Here is a 26018-nt window from a genome sequence, read left to right on the forward strand (position 1 = left end):
GTCGTGGGCACCCGCTGGATGATTGGAAAATTCAGTAACATGCAAGAAGGTGCCTTTCTTTCTATAATATTTCTGAGAGCTATAACGATACGGTGTCACCAGCTCAACTGAAACGTTCCCATGCCGCTGTACTCTGCAATCGAATTCGCACCTTCGGTCCGACCCCTTTCAATAAATCCTGCGTACGCCACTGGGCCCCTGACTTCAATAAACGTTGCAATATTTAATGTGAGCGTATGAAATTTTTGACGGAAGGATAGGAATATTTACATTTACATTTACATTCCGGCCCTGTTAAGTATCCAGAAGATAAATGAAACTGCATCAAAGTAACAATTTATATACAAAAATATAGGCTAACATTTTACATATTATGGTACAATCATATAGTTATACAATGTTCCTTAAGCAACGTTACATGATAATGATCATGTAGCTGTGAATAATCTACCGTTGCTTAAGGAGCAAGATAGATATAATACAAAACATGATATTCTACAATATACAAAAATACTTAGAGGCTACCGTGGCTTGAATGTTCTAATAAAAAGGAGAGAATGCAAAATTTAAAAAAAAATGAACTATCACAAGCGTAGAAAATTTTACATGATATCATGGTAAAAAAAATTATAAAATATGAAAGTGTGTCTAGTCTTATCTTTCCTTTACATCAACATCCATTGTTTGCACTTAATGCACCACTTGTTTGCATCCTGTTTGCGTTTGTTTGCTCGTTTGTGCCTTTAAGTCGGACCCAAAAAGACAAAATACATCAATGCTTTAAGTTTAAATCAGACAGGCTGTATTCAAAATATTATTTCTTTTGCTCTTTGGAATACGTAGGGATTAATTTTACATGAAATAACTGTTGTTTTACCAGACGATATTCGTTGCAATTTCAGTTCAGCAATATTTAATTAATAGCCTACTAGCTATTTTTGACGTCACGGTTGAAGAGAACTTGACCACGAACATTTAACAAGTAAGCCTTTGAAATGTCATTGACCTTGTCATTGCAGGATCGTCTGATAAATGGTTGATAGAACTATTGGTCAGTTCATAGCTATCACATGACATTCAACAACCACATTAAGTGATTCAACATATTTTGAGCTAGAATTCGTCACCAATTTTTGGTTGAAAAGTTTAAATAAAACTTGCGCTAGTTTATATTTTTGGCTTTTGAAAACTCTACGACTGGAACTCAGTAGCTTATGTAAAAGTGATAAATAACGTATAAGGACTGTTTATAATGTGAAAACGCTGAGTTGATAAATTTATGAATTTGATAAATAGTATATCCATATATCTTGTTCTTCTTTAATTATGGTGTCATCGTTTTCAATAATCAATTGCTAAACGAAACTCCAAGATAAACATCATCCAGATTTTTGACGTTAAAAAGATAAATAGGGTGCTGTATTCTTTCACGAAATGATGATCAAGGTCGATTGGTGTAAGTTATTAGTTGAAAATAATAAGTTATGGAATCACATTGAATATTAAATCCTGGAACATTATCTCCATTTATCCATTTGTGCTTGAATCTGCCATGTCATTGTTTTGCCCATATAAATAAAAAGTGCCTGAAATCGAAATCAAACTTCATTAAGGAAGAAAAAAGGCACAGGAAAAAACGGTCTTATGTCATAGTTAATTTGTTAATTTAATATATTATTTAAGTTTTACATTTTTGTAAGTCATTTAATTCGACACCTTCTGGACATTCATTACATAATAGATGTACATGTACTTACCTGAGGTATCAAGATTCCAATAGCTACACCACCTATTATAATGGCATTATCATTCAACCATATCTCAAGACCCTTTAAACATCCATTGGTATAGATACCCGTAGGCTGAAATATATAAGGTTTACATTATTCTATAACTGATAAAGGATCGGGAACTTACTGGAGAATAATCCTGCACATTAATCTAAATATTCGAAGGTAAAATAAACTAACCTCATTGTAAGTATTACCACCACACTGGTAGTTGATAGCTTTACCCTGAAATTTATTAAAATTGGAAGGGAATATGATATTTATCTACAACTTCAATGCAGATTCTGTTTCCAGAATCAAAGTAAATATGGTGACGTTTTCAAACACTCTCAGTCAAGTGAGAAGAGTTTGCTGTTAAAATTATTCGCTACACAATTTTTTGAACCATGACGTAAAATCATACATTTACTTGGAATGTCACGGAACTAGGAAAGCAGACATTCGCACCCTCTAATAAAGGAGTCTTAACTATTCTTTGAGCTTACACCCAATCCCTTTACACACTTAAAGTAAACTTACAGGTTGTATTATACAACAAGACCATGGTACCCCACATCTCTCTGAGCTAGGATTGGAGTCAGAACAGTTAAAATATTGGTTTACATTCCAATCTCTATATCCCATTTCATCATTACTTAAACCACAACATTTTAACTGAAATAACAATAGTAGTATTCATTGCACTTTTTCGGGTCACGTTTTCAAATTAACAAGAAATTCAACCACGCATCATCGTCTACGACAGTTTCGTTTTCGACATATGTCATTTTTCGATTCTTCAATTATGATTTGTGTTTACCATGTATCATTTCTATTAACTGAATTCATTTTGGTTCTCTATTTTTGTTTTTGAATAATAATCTAATTCTATTAATTTTACATTATTGTTTACTGATTTATCATTTTAGTTTTCAAATTTGTCCAATTATCAAGCACATGTGGACAAGTTTTTATTTTCAGTAATATAAAATTCACCATAAACGCCCTTTATGAACCGTAAATGATTTTAGTGTCTGAAAATTTATAGATAGTACTGTTTGTTATTACCTGCATTTGCATTTCATCAATAAAATTTTGCATATCTTCATCTTCTCTGTACTGTATGACTGCGTCACGTAAAGTATCTTCTGGGTAGAGTTTCAGTTGTGTCCTTACTTCCGGAACACCATAAAACAAGAAGACGAACACAATAGCTATTATCTCTAGTAATAACAGTAATGTTAGTATGATATAATACTGAAACATAGAAAAAAAACCCAGTCGTTTAATAGAACCACAAGGTAGAAACCAACCAATATCTTATTTGATATGATAAACAACCCACGTATCTGACATACCCCATCGTGTCTTATTTTTGAACGCTATCATCGTCAAAAAAGATATACCTTTTGGTCAGAGGCTAAATATGGTTCTTTTCAATTACTATCACATTTAAAACGAGATTGGAAAAGAAAGAAACAACTATATTTTACAAGGATAACGACCTAGTTTTACAGTTAATGGCCCTTTCTACCAGTTGGTCCTTGGCCAAAGCTCTTGACATTGATCTTTCCCAGACTATCCGTACTCGTTTACAGCTGGAATTATGAGAGAAGATGACTTATATTCCGACCATCTGTATTGTACCAACGCTCCAACCGACTGTGCTATAGAAATATGGCAAACTGAATAGTACTTACAAATTTAAGACAGCACAGCGTTTCTCTCAGTGATCCAACACAACCAAAGAAAGAAACAAAGATAACAATAGATCCAATGAATACTAACATAACACTCGGATCAAATAAAAAATCTATTGCTGTACGTATTGTTTTTTCTTTAAAATATAACACATAACTACCGACACCTGTTTCGGCCAAACCAATCAACTAAAATTTAAATAATATCAAAATTATGACGGACATTCGAAATAATATTCTGGTAAAACTACGGTGATCTCGAAGGTAATATACAGATACAAAGCCCCTAACTTCGGTATTCATGAATGTTTTCTTTTATTATAGATTAGCTGATGTGTAAGAGGATTCAGAATGAGTCTTGTTCACTGTCTTTATCATGGTCATGGTCTTTATCTTAGCACGGGTAGTCAGACCTTCCTGATAACAATCCTGAACATATTATGTATTAAACACTGTTTCATTATATTTCTATAATACTGAAAATTATTTTTCATATTCTTAATTTGATACATATAAATTGCCAAATCTTTACAACAGAAACTGATAAATTTTCGATACCACGATGTGAAATTTATTTTTTTAAAGTTTGGGAGAAACAGAAGAGGAATAGTACAAATATATATTTCTAGAGAAATAGAAGATAATGGGAATTCTGTGATGGATTATTTTGCAGAATTCGGAAAAATTACTGCAGTGAAATATAATCTAAAATATCAAAAATTACAAATATGCACGGATGTGTAACTTTTGGTATGTGAGCGTTTGTTGGACGAACTTCCGACTGACCTCAGCAAGTGGTGTTAATGGTAAATGACCAATTCATAGATTATACATAAAACAATGCCATTAAATTTCATTTTCGATATAGCTATGTGTCAATGTTTTCAAACAGGTAGTAAAGTTGAGGTAGAGCGTAGGTTTTAACCACAACCTCAAACGGACATTTGCAATTGTCTTTCGGGACAATATTGTTGTGTTACAGGTCTTGGAAAAACACTATCCTACTACAATTTACAAAAACCGGTTGTTGAAAACCACTGAGATAGAGAATATGCACAATAATATCAACATAAACACACTTCATAGTGTAACTCACATATGATAACACCTATGATTTATATTCTTTATATAACGATCTTCGTCACTATTCATTGAAATAATTATATTTAGACTTCAATAACATATTACACAGAGAAAGTGTCACGATTAACTTTGTATTCAGCGTATATCAAGCGAAAAGCCAATTTCAAATTGTCGGTGAGATACATTTAGGCCTACTATTCAACCATAACCATCCATATTACTATCCCTTTTTTCTTTTTCGTTCAGTTATCTTTGATCGAACATATTTTATTGGCATCAAATAATGAAACATAAATGGATTGGATGCAATTTTAGTAAAAATTCTAAAGAAAGGTCACTGTAAATGATTAGAAGGAGACAATTACAAATTGTACTTTTGTGCTTGCTTAGGTTATAATATGTTGTAAATGTCTGTAAGTACATTTTTTCACAAGTTATCTCCAGTACATTCAGAATCACGTGTTAATGGTTACATCTGTTAATGCATGAAAAAGGAAACTTTCACTTTACAAGTTTGAAAGAGCGAAAGCAAAAGTTATACAAGTTATTAATGTATTCATTTAAAGGAATACTACCGTTAAGAATGGACATAAAATTTTAAGTCCCAAACTTGGTCAATAAAGGAATATAGTTGGACCTACCAGGTGCCATGACTTAATAATATAAATTATAAGACGATATATCCATTAAAATAAGTAAATGTCGAAAAATGCTTCTAAGCGTGTTTCAAAACTACTTAGATTAATGGATTAATACCGCGTTTTATTTATTTATTGGATTATATATAGATTCTATCCGCTAGTTGTGACACCAGGTAAGTCCACTGATGAACAAAACCTCATTTAAGTCTACAAATATTAATTTTTGGGTCATCTTAAGGTGTAGGATACCTTTAAATTCAAATGTTGTACAGTCTTTTGTTAAAATATTGTTTTATATTTTAGAAGTGTCTTGTATTTGTATATATTTAGATTAAGCCCACGTGAGGCACAGTTAATTCTAAAAAGGACGTTTTCTTATTGTTGTCAAATTAAGTCATCTTTCATTTTAAAAAAAATTCAAAGAATTAGGGAATGAATTTTCGTGTAAGGTGTTAAAGGGATACTCTCCTACAGAAGCACTGGCCTAGGTCGCAAGTAGAGACTTCAGAGATTTATGCATTAGTATAATGAATCAATTTGAAAATTTTCGTATAAAATATAATATAATATTATAAAACACATACATGTTAACAGTACTCAACAATGGGTGGTAACTTGAAACAGTAATAAATCATATTTTATACCCCTCTGGCTACATCTGAATATGACGAAATGTCTCATACATTCAACTTTTTACCTGTGTTTTTAAAAAGGCTGATCGTGATCTCGTTTGTATAATATTAATCAAATATAATCTTTAGCCCTATTTGACTTTTTCCTTATTCGTTTTATTTAGTGCTTTTTTCTTGGCTCAAATACTCTCCCCGTTTCAATATAATTTGGCAGGACAAATCATTATATTAGCTATTCCAACAATATGCTTATTAATCTTTGTATATCTACAGATTGTGTGCGATCAAAATAAGAATATAACAAATATGTGTAAAGATTTTGGACTGATTTTGTTTAAGATTCATTAGCAGTCAAATTAGTTAAGTAAAATCTAGAGTTTGAACGTGACCTCATTCTCACCCTCTTGTAACCATGGTCGATATTGTCCCCTAACAGTAAAGGTAGGGGCTGTAGACATAAGGGGTTGAATAAACCCTATATCAAATATCAAGCGACATTGTTTACTCTATTGCCCTGTGACAGTAGACCTAAATTTATATCACTGTTCAACATACAGATTCTAAAAGATCACAAAAGTAAAACTTACCAGAAAAATACAGTTGGCAAAGAACAAAAAATATTTAAAACATATGTTCACTTCACTCCTTTCTCTAGGCGCCATGTTTTCCTTAATTATTATTTTTCCTCGTAGAGAATATTCAATGCTTCTTTTCTACCACTTATAAACTGTAAGTATTGAGGCATGACGACACAAATGTTCCCGTCAAACCCTGAAAAATATCAATAGAGTTGTGTACCTTTACATATGACATACTCAACTTAGAGGTATGAAAGATAACAGTCATACAATGGGAGCTTTTAAGTCTGGCTCCAAGTTTCGATGAACATGAATTAGGGATCACGCATTTGCGCTTGTGTTACAGTGACTGTCGCTCGCGCTCGCGAAAATTAGCATGGAATATTTCAGTTGGCTCAGTTGAATTTCACAGCGCGGCAAAACTGACACATCAGAGAGCCTCATACGGCGCCTGTTTTAAAGGGGGAGTAATAGAACTTCTTTATCATCCCCCATGTTGAAAAACATTGTCATGTCATTTAGTCATATAGAAATGAAATGAAATAAGTTTTACGTCCTACTTTTCTGCACCATGTGAGCTAATAAAGACGGGCAGGGTACAATGAGGAAAATTTTGCCATTTAATGCTTAATTTTGACTATTGGTTATCAAATATCAGTTTGAATACATATCTTAGGGATGTTTTGTTTTCATTGACTTTGTTTACAAACATATCTAGTCGCAAACAACCTGCATTTAATATTTAAATTAACCGAATCAAGTGATCACGTGACAGTATTGACATAGTTCCGGTAAAAAAAATTTCGTGATATGTTGCAGCGCTAGCTAGAAAATGTTCCAAGGTGTAAAATGTTCACTGTTACTCGGGATTCTATTTTATCGCTCCATCAAAATATACAATTTTCGCTGAGCGATTTCCATACACGCTCCACTCCCATTTGCAAACTATGGAGACTATCAACATTCAACTACAGCAATAAATGGGAGAGGGTCGATCATTGTTCTTTTCGCGTTGTTCGTCGCCCAAGTTCATCCGATCACTGTGTCAGTCATTCTATACCATCTTCATTGGCGACGTAATGCACGACGTCATATTAATGTTTTAATGACGAGTGTATCACCTTAAAAAAACATTCTACTTGCGTCTTTCATGACAAATTCTACAGTGACTAGGTGCAAGTGTCCTATTCTGTGAAAGTCCTAAGAGGTCTATCCGAAAAGTGGGCTTCGAGATGATCTTTAGATTGTGTTAGTCAGTAAGGAATGTCATACATTGATTTTTAAATTACCTGTGAATTTTCTCTGGATGAGACAGCTTTATATTCCATTAAACCTTGATTCGGATACAATGGAGATAAGAGTAGAGGATAGATAAACATTTTAGTCATAAGAAATCCACTGATTTATTGTCGAAAACATCGTTTTAGGCCTTTTAACAAAAAGGTTTAAGGTAATGTGAATTCTTTAAAACACAAGAGTCGTCATTAGAATAGTTAATTGGGAGAATTTGAATTGTGTTCGTAAAAGGGTTGACTTTATGGACTGGTGCATTTCAAGGAACATCTATTATTAATAATGTAGATAATTAGTTAATTGGTGGGTTTTAGATATACGTTCTACATCAACAGCAGCAGTTCATCAGTATCATCACTGACCGCCTCTTCGTGTTATCAAAATAAATTACAAAGAAGAATGGAAGGATGGAATAAGTCGTATTCACCAACCTATAAAACATTAAAATGGTTATTGTGGTTATTGTCTGCCTTTTGTTTGTATCGTGAATTTAATGTTAAAAGAGTTAAATTAGTCTTTCAGGCTGTGTATGCTTTCATCCATTGCGTTGCGTGGTTAGTCTTTACTGGGAAAATTGTATGGTGTTTTATTGGGGCTGAGAATGTAATGAAATCTAAAAATGCTATTATTAATGCTGTTATGTTAATTATTACTTTATTGGGTGTTTGTTACATTATATTTGGCTTCTTCTTTTTACCGAGAAAATTGAAGATATTTTTGAAAACCTGCGATGAATTAAGAATGGATCCACTGTTTCAAGTGTCATACGTGAATCTAGAAAGACGAATTAAAATTTGTACTATTGTATGTATCATACTAATGCCCTTGACTAGTGTAGTGTTTCTATTTACGAATCCACTTATATATGATTCATCTCGCAACTTAAATTGCTTACAATCACCGTTATTAGATAGATCCCACTGGTTTTTCACTTTAAATGGAATTCTTTATATCGTTTCTATTTTATTATTCTGTGGACATAAAATTGTAGTGCCTCTATTCTTCTTTTTTATGTGTTCAATTTTAAAGCTGGAATTTACGAGGTGTAATGAAGAGTTCTTAAAGTGTGTTGATACCGTGGTTTCTGAGAGAAAAATACAAGATATTAAATCTCGATATTTTAAAATATCCAAGCTTGTTAAAGAAGCTGATGACGTATTAATTGTGTTCAGCAGTATGTCTTTAACGATTGATGTTGGTCCCATCTGTGCGTATATTCATGGGTTTGTATACGTCTGGATGGACCCCACAGAAACCATCGCGTACGCCCTCGTCTGTTGTATGGCAGTTATTGATATGACTATTTTCTTGTTACAAGGTACCAGTCTGAATGAAAAGGTGAGAGTAAATTATTGTGTAGGACCCTAAATAACTTATTAATTAGGTAATAATCTCATCCGTTCCTAGGGGTTATATCTGATAAATATCGATAAATAATCCTTTTTAAGTCCGAGTTGTCATGTGTTGCTTGCGTATCAATTTAAGATTTTTATTCTTTTCAGTTAGTTCTTATTCCTTTTACATTGTTATACAATCTTGACATTATTTATATGATTTCTGCTATCAAATTTCAGTCTTTAGAATGTTTAGAAACATCAAAATTACTTGATACCACAAAACTAAATCAGAAAGCTCTGTCATCGGTAAGTTCTAGCATTGTTCACCGATTCGATTATGTTTCAGTACCCTTATAAAATAAAGTCTCCATTCACAATCGATCGAAGCAGTGAGAATTCTTTTCTCATTTTTTTCTGTCAATTTGTAAAGGTTGTTAATTTGTTCTGTATTATGAAAAAATAAATTGACATAAAAGTCAGTAAATTGCTTACAAATGTTATGATTGGATAGTGAGGTTAAATATTTTAATATGGTAATTCCAATACGAATACAAATTAATTAGACCATTTTCTAATTCTGTTTCAAGCTTGTATTATTTGTTGAGAATATGAAAGGAGGTGATATTGGTATCAGTGTGATGAAGTTATTTATATTAGATAAAGCAGCAATATTGACGGTAAGCTTATTTAAATCCAGGCAACTCATTTTCCCCCTTCAGTAATGCTGGTAAAAAGGGCAAAGTAGCTTGAATTGGTTAAAAAAAAAAACAGAGTGTTAAAAGCTGTAAAAGTCATTTTGTTACTAGTCTTCATTAGCAAGTTTCGTATCTTTTAATGCAGATGTAGAATGCTGTAAAGAATTAAGTTCAAAGTTGAATATCGTACAATAATGATTGTAAATGTCGTTGGATGTGGACACTGTTCTGTTAGATACCATGATGCTAGTTTAAGAATGGGTTTGGTCAAATTAGATTTCTTTAGAGAACCGATCTATCTACTTTCATTGTTCTGATATTATACAATTGTCGATTTTATCAGATCATTGATTGTATCCCCAACCAAGTCATTACTTCAGAACCTATACGTCTCTACAAAAAGACTAATAAAATAAAGGAATTTGACCTCCATTTTTCAGATTTTTGGAACATTGATTTCTTATATCATCGTCATCATTCAGTTTAAACCTTCTTAATAACACAAGACATTATTTCACGAGCTAAAGCCAATTGGCACACAATTGGTTTTGATGATATCTGGTGATACAGCATAGTTATTTTAGATGGTCAATATCTACAGGTCGTCCCTTTGCAATAAAATGGACAACTTTTGGAGTTCAAAACTCAAGGCGGATCGGGTGATGAAAGAGGCCTCAGAACGTCTCGCGAATCAAAGCAACTCATTTGATCCGTAGCAGTGGACTAAGGGAGCGCTCAAATCGTAAAAATTGACCAACCACTAATAACAACTGCTATCAACTAGATAATCTCCGATCTCGACCGACATGTCGACTAGCAGATTCTATATTATATTTAGAGTAGAGTACGATTTACTGCAAGCAACGGGTGATCGTTGCCACCTTTAGTAAACTGGGATCATCGCCTACGATATCAAAATGTGGACACTCTTATTTCCAGTAAATGATTCTTTGTGAAGGCAATACTGTTTAAACGTAACGAAATTAAAACTAAATCTGGTACTTACTGATGGTACAATTCCTCACCTATAAAAAGTCCGAGAATCCAATATCAACAGCCTTTCACGACGCAACGTACTTTGGGCATATGTGTTTTATCAGAAATGATGAGTGTAGACTGACAGCTATTTTAGTCTTTTATATGATGTACATAATGAATATTTTCAAGCCTTTTGACCTAATATAACATTCCAACGTAGCAGATTTCTTCATACAGTTATAATAACATAGTATTAAGTATATAGTGCTATGATATACTTAAACTTTTATATATACACACGATTCATTTACGTCGTTCAGAATATATATACAAACGTTCTGTTCATACATTCACCTAAACTTGACCCCTTTACATCACTTGATATTATATCACTTACTGATCAAAGAATTTTCTTTTTAAAAAATACAGACTGAACACCTAAATCAGACTAATATATTTACGCGCACACGTTATCAAGTTAAGTTAACGGACATATAATTTGATTTTCCATCTGAAATAGAATTTTAATTAATCCGAGTTAATCCACATAATAGTACCGAGCATCCAAATTGTACGACTGAACTGCATATTTTTTAAAAATATGATGTTAATGATGATAAAATCATAACCTACTGATTTCAAATTACACTAAACCCTTGAACCATGATACTAAACAATACAGATTGCATTATCTCTTAGTATTTATTTAATGCAACATGACATTTACAAACATTTATTTAGTGGCATATTTCAATTACCAAGGGCGTGCTGTGTTATTATTGTTTAACTGCGTCATCTTCTGTACCGTACTAAATATAATATAATGTAGGTCCTGGACATAATTGTACCTGTCATTAATTTACATTTACACTTACAGAAAATCAAATGTTTGTGATGTGTCATGATTAAATGGAATAGTAGAACTAAGAGATTATAACATGCTCACCTTGTGCTAGACAAACTGAATGTAAAACGATTGCTACTAAAAATAGCAACTGTCACTACGCCATTATTCAAACACCTGTAATGTAGCAGAGCACCAACCGTACTGTACCTGTTCCCACAGTTCAGTTCAGACAAACTATACCATTTACTTTCCTATCACAGAAAATATTTAGGCTGTAACAGACCATCCAGTATTAACCTAGATAGCTATCATGTATACGGGTGTACTGTGGTAATCATAGAATAAACGCTAATCGATATTCTGACATACGTTACCTGACACATGGCACACAGTGTTAAGGTAGATCAGTAATACACATACTTTATTTCACTCTGGTATTGATTCTTCTTATTACTGAATGTATGTCTTTCGTAACGTTACTTTCTGTTGGTCTGTTACGTCATTTTGAAAGATAAAAGGATTATCATATAGGCCTACACATTAAAAGATGTTTAGAAGGTATTTGTGTTACAATAACTAAAATTATATTTATATATGTTACAGTAAATTGTAGCAGCATTTTATTTTTAACTAATGTAACACTATGATTTTTATACTTTTTTGTCCCAAAATGTATCAGAATACAACGAACAGTTGTCCACCAATTCAGTCAGTTTGCCCCAAATTTGTACCTCAGTTTTGGGATGCTAGCGCTGCCACTGCGACGGACAGACATGGGTGACACCAATATACGCTCCACATTTGGATTCAGACCAGTAATTCATTTGCCATCTGTGTAAATGTTAAATCACGAAATTCAACCTTCTATAACTTTTTCCAGATATCTCGTTGAAAACTTCCCAATATATCACATGAAAGCCTGGCTAATACTTAGTTTCTTGACAAAAATTCAATAGATCATGACCATGAAAATCTTGAGCTAGCCAAACTGAAAGTTGACCACTACATTTTATCAACATCCACTTGACTGTCAATGCACACAAAAACGACCATTTTTAGAATTATCCTTCCGCATAAAAATCTCTCATCATCTCACAAAATCTGAAAGAAAATGCAATTTCATACATCAAATTCCTAATCTATACCAAAAAGTATTCAAAAATAGGCATGCAAAAACTCCAAAAAGGGAGGGAGGAAGAGGATTACTAAAAATAAAAAGTTTTAGTGGTCTGAGTCCACTTTATGTGAGCGTATAAAATGGTTTCATCATGTTCATCATTAATCAATCTCAGTTTTACTATTTATAATAAATGTTTTTTGATGTACTGCATATGGTAGATAAAAAACATTTGGCTGATAATTCAGTGATTTCATGAATTTACAGAATTTTACTAATAAAAATTTGTAAAAGTAAGACAATTCCATCAATCAAAAATCTCGTCCAAAGAATACCAAAATCGGAAATAAAAGTTGTATAGTAGTGGACTCCTCGAAAGAGAAGTATCATATCAGTTGTTTCGAAAAGAGTAATCGGACAAAATTTTCCAGTAAAATGGTGTAAAGTTTGACAGATAATTCAAACTACACAACTTTATGCTGCAAGTCTGTAGTAAAATTGTGTAAATTCCCTAAGTGAAACGCGGATAACACGAATTTACTGGAAACTGGAAGTTCCATGTAATTTTTGGTTATCTTAGTTGATTTTAACATATATAATGAAGCTTAAGTTACTCGGGTTGGGAAAGCTTAGGAGAGGTTGACATTTACTACGTGATAAAACATAACTTTTTTTGCTTTTTTACAAATACCACCATCAAAATCAGTCTCCTTAATCCTACAAGATTTGAGTTAAAAATGACATAAAAGAAACGAAATTGTATATTTTTATTTACAGACCCCTTTCTAGTAGTTAAAACAATGTTCGGTAAAGTCTTGCTCAAATAAATGTTGCTTTCAATTAAGGACCTTTCGAAATCCAACGATGAAATCTAATAGAGTATATACAATGACGGTTTGTAAGAATATGTTTAAGAGAGTGAGGTCGATGGGAGATGATAAACATCAGGTCGGACGACAGACCACATTTACTTCTGCAATCTGCAACAATCGTGTCCGAAAAGATATTTAACTTTGATATTTTATATGATGAGATGAAAAAACTAAAAGTTTCCATTTTCCAAGTTTCTCATCAATGATCTTTGAATAAACACATTTCTTTTGTTTTTACAAAACAAGAAATACCACACTGCCACAAAGCACGCACCAGAACGTAACTTAATCTGAATTCCTGAATTCGGGTCACATGATTATTTCTTTAACATACAGAGGTGTCGGTAATGAAGAGGAAAAATCTCTGTTTGGTTCACTCTATTAACCGAATACCGAATTAGATGAATTGTTTGGTCACGTTAGGATCTGTAAGACGACGTGCTGAACAATCGTTCGCTGAATATGTTAGTTTTGCCGCCTGGCCGAGGCCATGAAAATATCGCAAGCAAATTTTCTCGAGAGGCATGCGCATTCATTTACGTTAAACCCCTAAACACTCTTCTTTCTCAGCTCGACCAATTTCTTTCCAAATATTGAACGAATAGTTACATGCTTTCACTTCTTCACCCTTCTTCGCGCCTCTTTCAGAATCCTTGTGATGTACTTTCTCGCATACAAACAGATATTCCGCCGTTCGGATTGAATGTATTATTAAACGTTTCTTTGTATGAGAAAGATGAAATCTTGCATCATTTTAAACGTTATTTTAAGAGTTATAATGGTTTGTTGGTGGTGGATAGTTTACGCTTTGGTTAATATAGAAGAAGATGTAAATGTTATAATTATACTTCAGACACCACGGAATATCTGTCTGATGAAGTTTTTATTGGAATAGTAACTTGTTACTTTTTAACCACCACAATCTGTAGCATGCCACAGGGTGGATATAACTTAAAAGTTTATTTAGATTCTTACTTTAGTTTGCTAGGGTAGGATATACACTCAAGATTACACGAGTTCCAAATTGAAATACAACTTTTAGAGGTTTCGAAAACAATTTCCTACTGGGAAAATTTCCCCTTCTTCGGAAAGGTAACGAACACAACATTAATCTCAACACCAATCAACTTATTGTTTCATAATTATGTTCAATCTATCAAAGATGAAACTAAAACTAGGAACTTTAAAATATATTTTAATACAAAAATGATTGATAAAATATTAACAATTCACAATTTATATAAAATCAGTAACAAATATATAAATCTACTGGATACTACATTCATTCATATTATATTCTTTCAAGGCATACATCGTAAAGCTCCTGATAAAACAATGAATTTCAAATTCACCACTTACAGTTACAAGTTTTACGCTTAGGAGGGATAAATCGGATTCATGGAAAATCTTTTACCAGGCCATCTCGTGACCCATGACGGGTACCACAGGTCTTAGCAGTGGTTCAGAAACGCGTCAGTTTCCTTGCTACACGTGAAAATAAAAATTCATGCCCATGATTTCAAAGATTTTCAATGATTAACCCCACCTAACCTGAAAGTGGACTGTGGAGAGAAATAAATCATCGACCCGGTATGAGTCTTTCACAGTTTGGCTCAACCAACCCTCGTATTGTTGACCTTGTCCACAGTATATTATGTATTGTACATTCATTCAAAGAAAAGCGTTATTTCTAATACCATAGTATTTATCACAATAAGGCACGTTTGTTATATTTATATGATGTAGATTTGCTGCATTAATAGTAATACTGATTTGTAGCATAATTAGGTATAGCACATACCAAAATCAGAAGTCACTTCTGCGAGTGTCAGTCGTCAAGTTGTTTTATGACGCAGAAGAGTTATTACATTAAAATTAAGAATGATCACGATGGGTAAGTTAAAATCTTAAACGGCGGACCGTTATCGCCATTTTGCTCTCTGTGCGTTTACTTGGTCTATTAAATTTCGGGACATACAAATGATGAAAATCTGGAAAAACAAAGGAAAATATAATATTAGATAGTTATTTAGAAAGTATTACTTTTACTAATACTTTTACTATTACAATGCAAATATTAGATTAAACATCAGACGGATTGATGACGTGAATTAAGACTAAGAGTAAGTTGAAAAGTATTTCAAGCATCTAATTGACTGTTAAAGATGGGTTTCCTTATTGTTTTAGTGTCAAATTAAGCAAACTATTTGATTAATTGTTGTTTCTAATGAATTATAATGTATTCTTAATCATTTCATCATGTTCTTATTGCATATAATAACCAATCATAAATGTCCATGTGTGTACTGCAGTCTGCATAAACAAAAAAAGACTTTTTTGATCTTTCTTGGTCGGTCACTTATTGGCATTCTGCTGGTAATTTCTTCTAATTTAGCTAGTTATGAATTAATTATGGACATGTGAGAAAAACATAAATCATAAATGAAAATAAGGGAACCCATCTTTTATACATTTTTGTTGCTTTGCGACTGATGTTTGCATAGCTACTAATGCTGTTTTGCTTTTATGGAAGATTGCTTCAAAAGGCAGTCTCTATAAATTTTTGGGTATTGAAACGTTATGAAAAGGAAGTTATTTTACCTGTGGTAATAATATACCCAATGCTACCCCACCTATCACTAAGGAATGTGCATTAATCCAATCTCCGACTGCTTTTAAACAACCTTTAGTATATATCCGACTCAAATCGTTCTCTATAGTATTACCTTTCTAGAAGATAAAAGAATTGAGCTCATATAGGAAATTAAATTACAATATATTATTTGCAAATGATGACGGTCAACGCAATTACGTGTGAAAACATTTTCTCCATATCTCAAGTCATTTCAATAAGCCTTTTTCGATTTCTAGTCGGGCTTTTATCATCAAATTTTTGAACAAATCTAAATTTTTGCTTAGTCATTGGTTGCACCAATATTCGTGAGTATTAGGCCTATATTAGTTGTCTCCCTAAACAGTACCCCTGGATAACTTGTACATAAAACCAACATAGACAACAGTTTGTTGAACTTACCTCGTCTATTCTGTAAACATTCCCACCACATAATAAATTGATATTTTCACCCTGCAATAGACCATTATTGAATCATAATTATCATATTATTATTTCACATGAGCTGACATAATAACTCGGATACATGACTTCTGCGCGAATACAACACTTTCCTGTGTATAGGCCCTTAAATTTGAGAAGGTTATACGCTTGGTTTTTGAACTTCAGAGATCCAATGAATGCTATATATAAGGGTAAGTGTATCTATTCACTGCATTATAATATACATAGAATTTGTTCTTACCGGCTTAAGATTACAACAGGATGGTGGGACAGAACATTTTTCGGGACTTTTATTTTCTATCGAACAATTAAAATATAAATTTTTAAACCAATCCTTATAGCCATCATCTGTATTGGACAATCCACAACATCCCAACTGTAAATACAAACAGAATCATCATTATACAAAAGAATTTTCAAAGTAGTGGTTTTATTTGCATGCTGCAATGTCAAAAAGTATAATATCGTATAAATGTATAAGGTCATATAGAACGTTCTTGACATGGGTCTAGAGTTGATACCTCTAAAATGAGGGCATTTTCATTGAAATCATTGAGTATTTTTTTTTTTTTGCTCTGAAATTTTTTCTCTATTCATTTAATATTTCCTAAGAAGTTGCTAGCCTTCTCTGTATTCATCAGTCGTTACTACAAGGCTACGAATCACACCAAGAAACCTACAATCCGAATTATTAAAGGGATAGGTTCTGTTTCATCAATCGTACCTTAGTCTCAGAAACACGACTTTCCACTGGACTGGCCATTTATAGAAAGGATAAATATAGAAATAGAAAGTGAAATTTCTAGTTTGAGATATTTTTGAAGGAATTATGCAATTTTCGTACATTTCAAGATCCTAATCAACCCCAAAATATGGTCAACCTGTCCCTTTATATATTGAAAAAATTTTAACATCATAAAAAATAAATGAATGAATGAAGTTTTACGTCCTACTTTTGTGCTATAACATTCATAGAGACGACATTTTCGTATATTGGTATGTTGACAAGCACAAGTAGGAGAAAATTAATACAAACAGGAAAACAATCAATAAATACAGGAACTTACTGATTGTTGAAAACTGTCAATTAAATTCTGCATATCCGGATCATCTCGGTATTTCACTATAGCCTCGTTAAAAGTCTTTTCGGGAAACAGATTCATTTGATCTCGAACATCAGGTGCGTAATAAAAAATGAAAGCCAATATCGCTAATACTATTTCTCCAACTAAACATAGCATAGTCACATAATAAAACTGAAATAAAAGATGCCTGCGTATAAAAAGGTCTATTGCTCTAAAATGTCCATTTGATACTCCTGTTTCCTTGAAGAACAGTAATATTGTTTAATCCTGTAACGCCCGTGTAAGAATGTGCCTGGACGTTTTGTTACAAAAGCCCAACATCATCACTAGAGTCGTGTCTTAGCCAACAATAAAAACTAATTTGTGGCAAATTGTACTTCGATCGTTTAGAAATTATTGATATTAAGAAACGAAACAACTCAACTTACAATTTTTAAAAATACTGTGTTTTCTCTGAGAGCTCCCATACAACCGAAGAAAGCTAGACAGAAGATAATCGCACCAGAAACAGTTAATATACAGGCCGGATCAAGTAAGAAATCTATGACATCTCGTACCACTTTCTCCTTCAATACTAATATATAGGTACCAAGAGCAGTGAATGCTATACCAATTAACTGAAAAACAATTACATTTGATTACAATGGGTAATAACCCTGCTTGAAAATAGAACTATACCACGTATCAATGTATTAATGCATTAATACATTGGTGAATTTTGACATAAATCATGGACATTTATCTTCGCTATCTGAATTCGAGTCCCTCAAAATTAGTATTCGTAAGTTTATGATGTTAAGAATGAAAGTGAAACTTATGTCTTGTAAAATGTTTGGTGGAATATTTCATCATTTTAATATCCTAGCTGGTGAAAAACCTCATGTTGTGCGTTTGAAATGAATTTGTCTATAAAACCTTGTACCGAACTTGCAGTTCGTGCTGTATAGGTTTGATTATTATGATTCCATGCCTCGACCAGAGGAAAAGGTCGTGATTATCACAACACGCTGGAAAAAATTATAACATTAATGACAAATACTCGAGTCGATTTCTTGTTTTTTAGCATCTACGCCATGACGTAGGTCAAATTTCATTTTCGGTAAAAAAAAAAAAACAATTGAGAATCATTCTGTAACGTGTCTGCCCTGCTCATGGTAACGATAATTTTCTGAAACTATTTTTGAGAAAATACAGCATCACATAAGATAATTGACAAGAAACAATGTCTCATGAACGAATTAGTATAATCAGATAGAAATATTCACAAACATGACAGATGTCGATTAATCCCGTATCACTTTCTAACGCGGATATAATTATAGGTCAAGTCTCATCTTTCCAAGTCATAAAACACGATTGTTATTTATAAATGGAACGATACACGCAAATGACTTGTTTTAGTTGTTTAAAATCAATGTGACTTAAATAGACAAAGTTGCCCCCATAACATTTTGTCATTCTCTTTAAAACCTCTTGCATAATACTGAAATTATGAACTTAAACTCCTTATTATTCCTTCACTTTAAATTATCTATAAGACAGCTTTAGTTGAAATCGAAATGCACGTAACCTAACCCCTCGTCGATATGTAGAACAAAGGAAGGGGGACTCTATATCAAAAACAACGGTTTCAATTGCAAGATATGTTTTTACCAATCGTTAACGCTGAAGACTCTAGTGCTGATCAAAATATATTATAAAAGCAAACCTCTAAACTCCCCAAAGATAAAACCAGCCAACGCCCCACCCAACCCTTAACGTGACTAAAACAAGTTATAATCGTGATAATATTTTAGAAAAAGACCTGAATAATATCTTTATCATTGTTGACTTTAGATCAGATTATCTAATGAAATACTAACCGACAAATCACTCTTCCTGGTTAAAAATAAAAAATTTTACATTTAATAGTTCAAATTTCAATTCAAACAAAATATCTTAACGCTCTGAAAACAGAAATACCTTATCAAATCTATAAAGCCAAAACAATTTTTGAGGTAGACATAAAACCAATATCTGAGATCCCTCTCTTCCTTTGCCTTAACACTTGATTTGAACGACATATAGAAGCGAGGAGCACATATAACAAAAACACAAGACAATATTATGGAATATAACACACTTCTTTAAAGGTTGGGCACATAACGTTTCAACACAATATACACGTGTCGTCATCAGATGTAATGATGTAACTTATCTCATTAATTCCCAAAATATGATGGACCAAGCAAAAGCATTTCCACTGTAGTTTGAAAGTCATTGTTGTACAAAGAAAAGAGTGTGAGAATAATAATTAAAAACTGTTCTATAAGGAAACAAAGAGAATTTCATACTATCATAGACTGGACTGAGCGTAAATGCTAGGGAGTATCTGTGGTATGCAATCTTTCTGGCAAGGGCAATTGAAAGTTGTTCTATGTCGTATAGGAATGAGACAGCTACCCCATATAATTTCCTGCGTAGCTACCTATTTATTCAATATACTCTTTGGCTAACAAAGTTGACAAAATTTTGGGAGAATGTTCTCTGGGTCAATCTTGATCATTAACTGAGTCATCAACCTATTGGTAGTTCGGGTATATACCAAATATAGATTATTAACCATGTGGGTCTACATTGCTACAATTTGTATGGTTTAACCCCATACTGTAAAACATTAATAATAAAGGCAATCAATATTTGCTCAAGGTAATTCGAGCAAATAACATCGTGTGCAAACTTTCAAGGATCAAAGTTACAATGTAGGATATGTTAACCATCAATAAAATGATTTGATATCAAATTCATGAGACACGATCTGACTTTAACAATAAATCTTTATAGTTTTTAGTCGTTTTGTGACGATTTGACCTTTTGTCCACTTATATTAAGAAACTTTATACCATGTCAAGGCCCTAATTTGACAATTTATCTCTTATCACCGAGTTGAACTTTATTGTTTAATTTCTAGCCGAATTTCTTAAAGTAGATTTTGATCGGTTGAATGGAGCCAATAGCTAGACTTCAAGTCATAAGTAACTTCATTGTTAAAAGATAGATTGTCAAACAATGTAACATACTCATTTTCCTGATATAAAAATCACCAACTTTCAACTTGTCTGAGATCTCACCTATTTATTAAAATCAGATGACAATTCAAGCTATTCTCTCGGGCAAAAGGGCAAAGACTCAAAACCGTTCATCGAAACATGTCAATTTCAAACTCATCTGAGATCGCATCAGCCACATTAATACACAAACCGTTTTGTCAAGTTGGTACAGTAATGATGGAATTCAAGGACAAATAATCAAACCTGTTCGTTCGAACTCAAGTTCGCATGAAAATACATACGGAGTGTAGCCCCTTTCGTGTAAGAAATGTTTATAAGTGGGCGTATAAAATGCATAAGAGATCTAACCAAATGTTCTAGTACAATTTCGAAAGAGTTCCCCAAGGTAACACGAATAAAAATGATATCATAGATTAAATTTCGCTTTTTTCAGGTACTCAAATTTGCAATATGAAAATATGACTATTACTTAGAACCTGTTTCTCTTGTTTACTTTCGTTTTTCAGATAATACGTGGAGTAATGTTTATTTAAAAACAAATAAAGAGTCGGACATCATTAATCAAAATTGTTGAAACCATAAATTTACAGCATTGAAGATTGTGTTTAGGGTCACTACATCACAGATAATAATAGAACTTGTTAGATGTCAATCATTTTAATGTAGATATAATATTAATGTATAGAGATCGAACTTACTGACCATATGTATTATATAATATATCTCTCTTTACAATCGTGTATCTTATTATCCATTATAATGATAACTATATTGATCATAGATAATCTCATACCTACGAGTTCAAAGAGTACAATGTACTATGTATTACTGTAATTTCCTTAAGGAGTGAATTTTTGGGGAATTGAGCTACTGTCGACTTTTATACAACATGCTGTATAGTTTACATACGTCTTAATCTATCAGTAGTAGTAGCATATTTTATAATAGTTTTATAACGGTATTATGCATATGAAAAGCTACATAAACAACGAGAACATACGAGAACATGATCCGAGTTTTTAAACTGAATAAGATTGCTGTCTCATCACGTTATATAACGCCCACAGTCGAATAATTTCTTCTATTTAACATAATATTAGCGACAAAATATATAGTAACTCGTTAATTTAATAAAAGCATTTCCACTGTAGTTTGAAAGTCATTGTTGTACAAAGAAAAGAGTGTGAGAAAAATGATTAAAAACTGTTCTATAAGGAAACAAAGAGAATTTCATACTATCATAGACTGGACTGAGCGTAAATGCTAGGGAGTATCTGTGGTATGCAATCTTTCTGGCAAGGGCAATTGAAAGTGTTTTATGTCGTTGGATAGGAATGAGAAACTTACTGTTAACCCAATTGCGGTGTAAGTTTATCCAGATTTATGGTTAAAAATGATTAGGATATATTTAATACTGTTCTACTGTCTGACTGCATTGATTTGATTTGATTTGAATTTTTCTCTCATTTCATAAAAATTGATAATTAAATTTTCAACTGTATTTAATTTGTGTCAGAATGTCTTGGGGTCCAGGAAAATAAAGGTTCGTTAATTTTACATTTGAGATAGACACACAGAGGTTAAAATTTTCATCAACCCAAGGACAATCTCAAACTCTCATTAGTATTTTAGTGTTAATTCATACCAACATACCAAATTCAATTCAGTAGTTAGAGAGAAGTATTTAAGTGAAACGAGAATATAAAAGCACATAAATGTAATCAAATTAGATGGAAGAAAAATGTTATGATCTGTATCCGAACTTACAGTCTATTGGTGGTGTCACTTGATTAAACACTATCATATTTGCAATTCAGACTCTTGCTTTGTAAAACAAGGTTTTATTCATTGCCCAATATAATCTCCCCAAACCACTACCAGCTACCAGCAGGGTAATTTAGGTGTGTGTTTATTTGGTAGTTGGGTGTACACTCCTTTAAGTTGTAGAGATTGTAGAAAGCGACAACGCCTTTTTTAGTAGTCTGAATCCTTGCTTCTTCAGATCGTGATAAGATGTTTATTCTTAGAGATAATTAACTTATCAATCATTGTCTAGGATGACTAATTATTATCATGAATAGAACTTTATCATTTTGTCACCCAGTAAAAACAATATCGATTTATATGGCTCTTCTTTCACTGACACATTTTCTTCTAAACAGCGTTCGACAATGAGAAACAAAGGAAAGGAGTCCAAAGATATCATTATGCATGTTCTTTTTTATTGTAAAGGTCACAACTTCTCGTTTCTCCTTCCAAGCCTTCGTGATGTTATTCTATCAAAAGGTGACAAAAAGTTATCTTATCTATCTAGATGAAGTGACATTGGTTTTTCAATTCATATTTTTATGTCAGTTGAATATTTCAAATAAAAAAATGTAGCAGGTCCTCGGGCATCAAGGGTATGAGGAAGCTCGTTACCTCACTCTTATCGCCCCTCCCCACATCATCTTATCGTTAAGTTTGCTTGTTTACGAAATTTGATTCTTGTTATTTGTTATACAGGTCAAGTTTATAAATATGCATCTACACGCCAATATATCCGTAAACAAAAGTACGTATATCTGTGTATATTGTACAGTATTGTCTATCAAGTATTGGTTGTTATATAATTTAACGATATCATATCTTTTATCATGGGTGTCAATTTCATTTATCGTGTTTTAGCAACCTTAATATCTTGGTCTTAACCATGACTAGGGGCTATATGGGACAACGATTCAAATTTTTTACGATTACAAACCATTGTTTAGAAATAATACCCCGTGCCCTTTCATTCGCCTTGTTGTTTGCAACTTCAATATAGATTATAAAGCACACCAAAAGCCTTTAAAAGTATGTCATGTTTTCCCAGATACTCTTGTTAAATTTGATTGTCAATTGATACTGGTCAAGATAAAAGAGCCAGCAAGTATACTAATTTATCATGGTACCCTAACCTAACGGTTATTCTAAATAAAGTAATGGAAATATGCAGCTTGCTGAGCATCTAAGTATGTTTATACCTATACCTATATACTAACGGTGTCTACTGTTACTATTTGAAATATGATTCACATAGATAAGGGTGGTTATCTTCAGCTTGGCCTATTTCAACAATTTGTATTTTATATTTATGCTAATCAAGGCACTAAGTGACTCATATCACTGCTACTCATAGCATAATTCAATGCATTTTCTTACTGTGTAGAAAACTATATGCCGGGATAGGCTTGTTTATTATCAATGACAATATTGAAAGAATCTTTGATAACGTTGGACACCAGGGAATCATGTTTTAAATAAGTAGAGAATCTCTGTATAAAGTATGAGTAATAGATTATATCATGGTATAGTTCTAGGAAATAGTCATTATTAACACATTATATTATTGATTTGTCTTTTTCTTTACAAATGTAACGTCTATCAAACCACCTGTTTATATTCTTAAACTCTTTCTTATTCATAGACTCGTTTTAAATTAATTATAGATAGATTGCTTTTGTCAATAAATTAGCCTCTTTGTGATTGTCTATTCAAAACCCAACTACTACAATTGTAATGGGCCAAAAAATTGCATGTAGACTTAACTGATATAATCACCCTGAATATACATATAACAATTGGTTATAAGTTTAACTGTTTAAAGTTACATAATGGTTGCCAGTGTTCATGCAAACAAAGTAGTTGGGTTCACTAAATTATATCCCAGATTGACAAAACAACATTTTGCTTTAAACAACTTTAAATGTACATAAAACAAATTACTTACCCATGCAAGAAAATTTTCAAAAAAGAGAATGTATTTAATACAGATATTAATTTCACTTCGATCTCTACGAAATCGACGTCGTTCAGTCATTCTGTCAGCTTCTCGATTTCCTTATAGTGTATCAATCTTTTAACTAATCCTTATATCATTCATTCCTTTTCAGTTAATACGAATTGAAAATATAAACATATCATATCACACAGTATTGAAATTCATCAACAGTCTTCTCGCTGATGAGCCCTTACCCTTACTGTCAAGTTGTCTGTTTATCAAGTTAAACAGGACAGGTGATAGATAAAGGGCTGTGATGTCATCGCTCACCGGTCAAAGTTGATAAAAGCAGACGACAGAAAACAAAAAGCGGAAATGAACGATATAATGCGCGAACAACAAGGCGTGAAATTAATTATGTACATATATGCGTGTAGTAAAATATTCGAGATGAACGAGACTATCGAAGGATGCTAATACTGACGCGTGTTGAGCTTTTTGCAGATCTATTGCGTCACGGCAGTTGGGTTAGGCTACTTGTTATTCAACGAAGAAGTGACATGTTTGATAATCAGTACGAGGTTTCCATTGTCTGCAAACGATTTGACGAAATCATTTTGATCGATTTTTGTAATCAAGTCCCAATGAAATGTTGATCATTTTACAAGTTTTTAATTCTGGACATTTTTTATACGACTGACTCACCATTCTAATGATTACTGAAATAAAATTGACCATGAGGAGAATTTATAATCATGGACTGAATGATTGAGACGTGTAGCTTGTGGTAGGAGGGCATAAGGTCGTTGATTTAGATGCAAGATACGTCTTCATCACCGATGGTTGAATATAATGTTATCTTCTCACAGATGGTTGAGAATAATGTTGTCTGCCCACAGATGGTTGCAGATAGTATTGTCTGCTCACAGATGGTTGAGGTTAATGTAGTCTGGTCAGAAATGGTTGTGGATAACACAGTACGCTCAGTGATGGTTGAGGATAACGCAGTATGCTCACTGATGGTTGAGCATAATGTAGTCTGTTCACTCATGGTTGATGATCCTCAGGATAATGTTGTCTGCTCACTGATGGTTGAGGATATTACAGTCTGCTCACTGATGTTCGAGGATAATGATGTCTGATCTCTGATGGTTGAGGATGATATTGTCCGTTCACTGATAGCTGAGGATAATGTAGTTCACTCACTGATGTTCGAGGATAAAGTTATCCGCTCAATTATTGTTGAAGATAAGGTTGTCTGTTCGCTGATGGTTGAGGATTATGTTGTCTGTTCACTGATGGTTGAGGATTATATTGTCTGCTCACCGATGGTTTAGGATAGCGTTGTCTGCTCATTGATGCTTGAGAATAATGCAGTTTGCTCACTGATGGGTGAGGATAATGTAGTCTGCTCACCGATGATGATGATAATGTTGTCTGTTCACTGATGGTTGAGGATTATGTTATCTACCCACTGATGGTTGAGGATAGTGTATTCTGCTCACTGATGATTGATGATAATG

General features: G+C 32.8%; 2 protein-coding genes across 2 annotated transcripts; both read right to left on the reverse strand.

Annotated features, from left to right (window-relative positions):
- Positions 1 to 1517: 1517 nt before the first annotated feature.
- Positions 1518 to 11330, reverse strand: LOTGIDRAFT_235926 (hypothetical protein; the record flags this gene model as incomplete). Its single annotated transcript, XM_009065954.1, has 8 exons — positions 10754 to 11330; positions 6413 to 6596; positions 3470 to 3658; positions 2838 to 3026; positions 2310 to 2444; positions 1971 to 2015; positions 1758 to 1862; positions 1518 to 1586 (listed from the first exon to the last, which is right to left on the reverse strand). The coding sequence occupies exons 2-8, from the start codon at positions 6485 to 6487 to the stop codon at positions 1518 to 1520; spliced, it is 807 nt and encodes a 268-aa protein (XP_009064202.1). The 5' UTR covers positions 6488 to 6596; positions 10754 to 11330.
- Positions 11331 to 14718: 3388 nt separating this feature from the next.
- On the reverse strand, positions 14719 to 24748 carry LOTGIDRAFT_235927 (hypothetical protein). Its single transcript, XM_009065955.1, has 7 exons — positions 24505 to 24748; positions 18132 to 18320; positions 17686 to 17874; positions 16860 to 16994; positions 16577 to 16627; positions 16144 to 16272; positions 14719 to 15533 (listed from the first exon to the last, which is right to left on the reverse strand). Exons 1-7 carry the CDS (start codon positions 24592 to 24594, stop codon positions 15465 to 15467), a joined length of 852 nt encoding a protein of 283 aa, XP_009064203.1. The 5' UTR covers positions 24595 to 24748; the 3' UTR covers positions 14719 to 15464.
- Positions 24749 to 26018: the final 1270 nt, after the last annotated feature.

Source organism: Lottia gigantea (assembly GCF_000327385.1).
Source record: "Lottia gigantea unplaced genomic scaffold LOTGIsca_72, whole genome shotgun sequence".
Classification (NCBI taxonomy): Eukaryota; Metazoa; Mollusca; class Gastropoda; family Lottiidae; genus Lottia; species Lottia gigantea.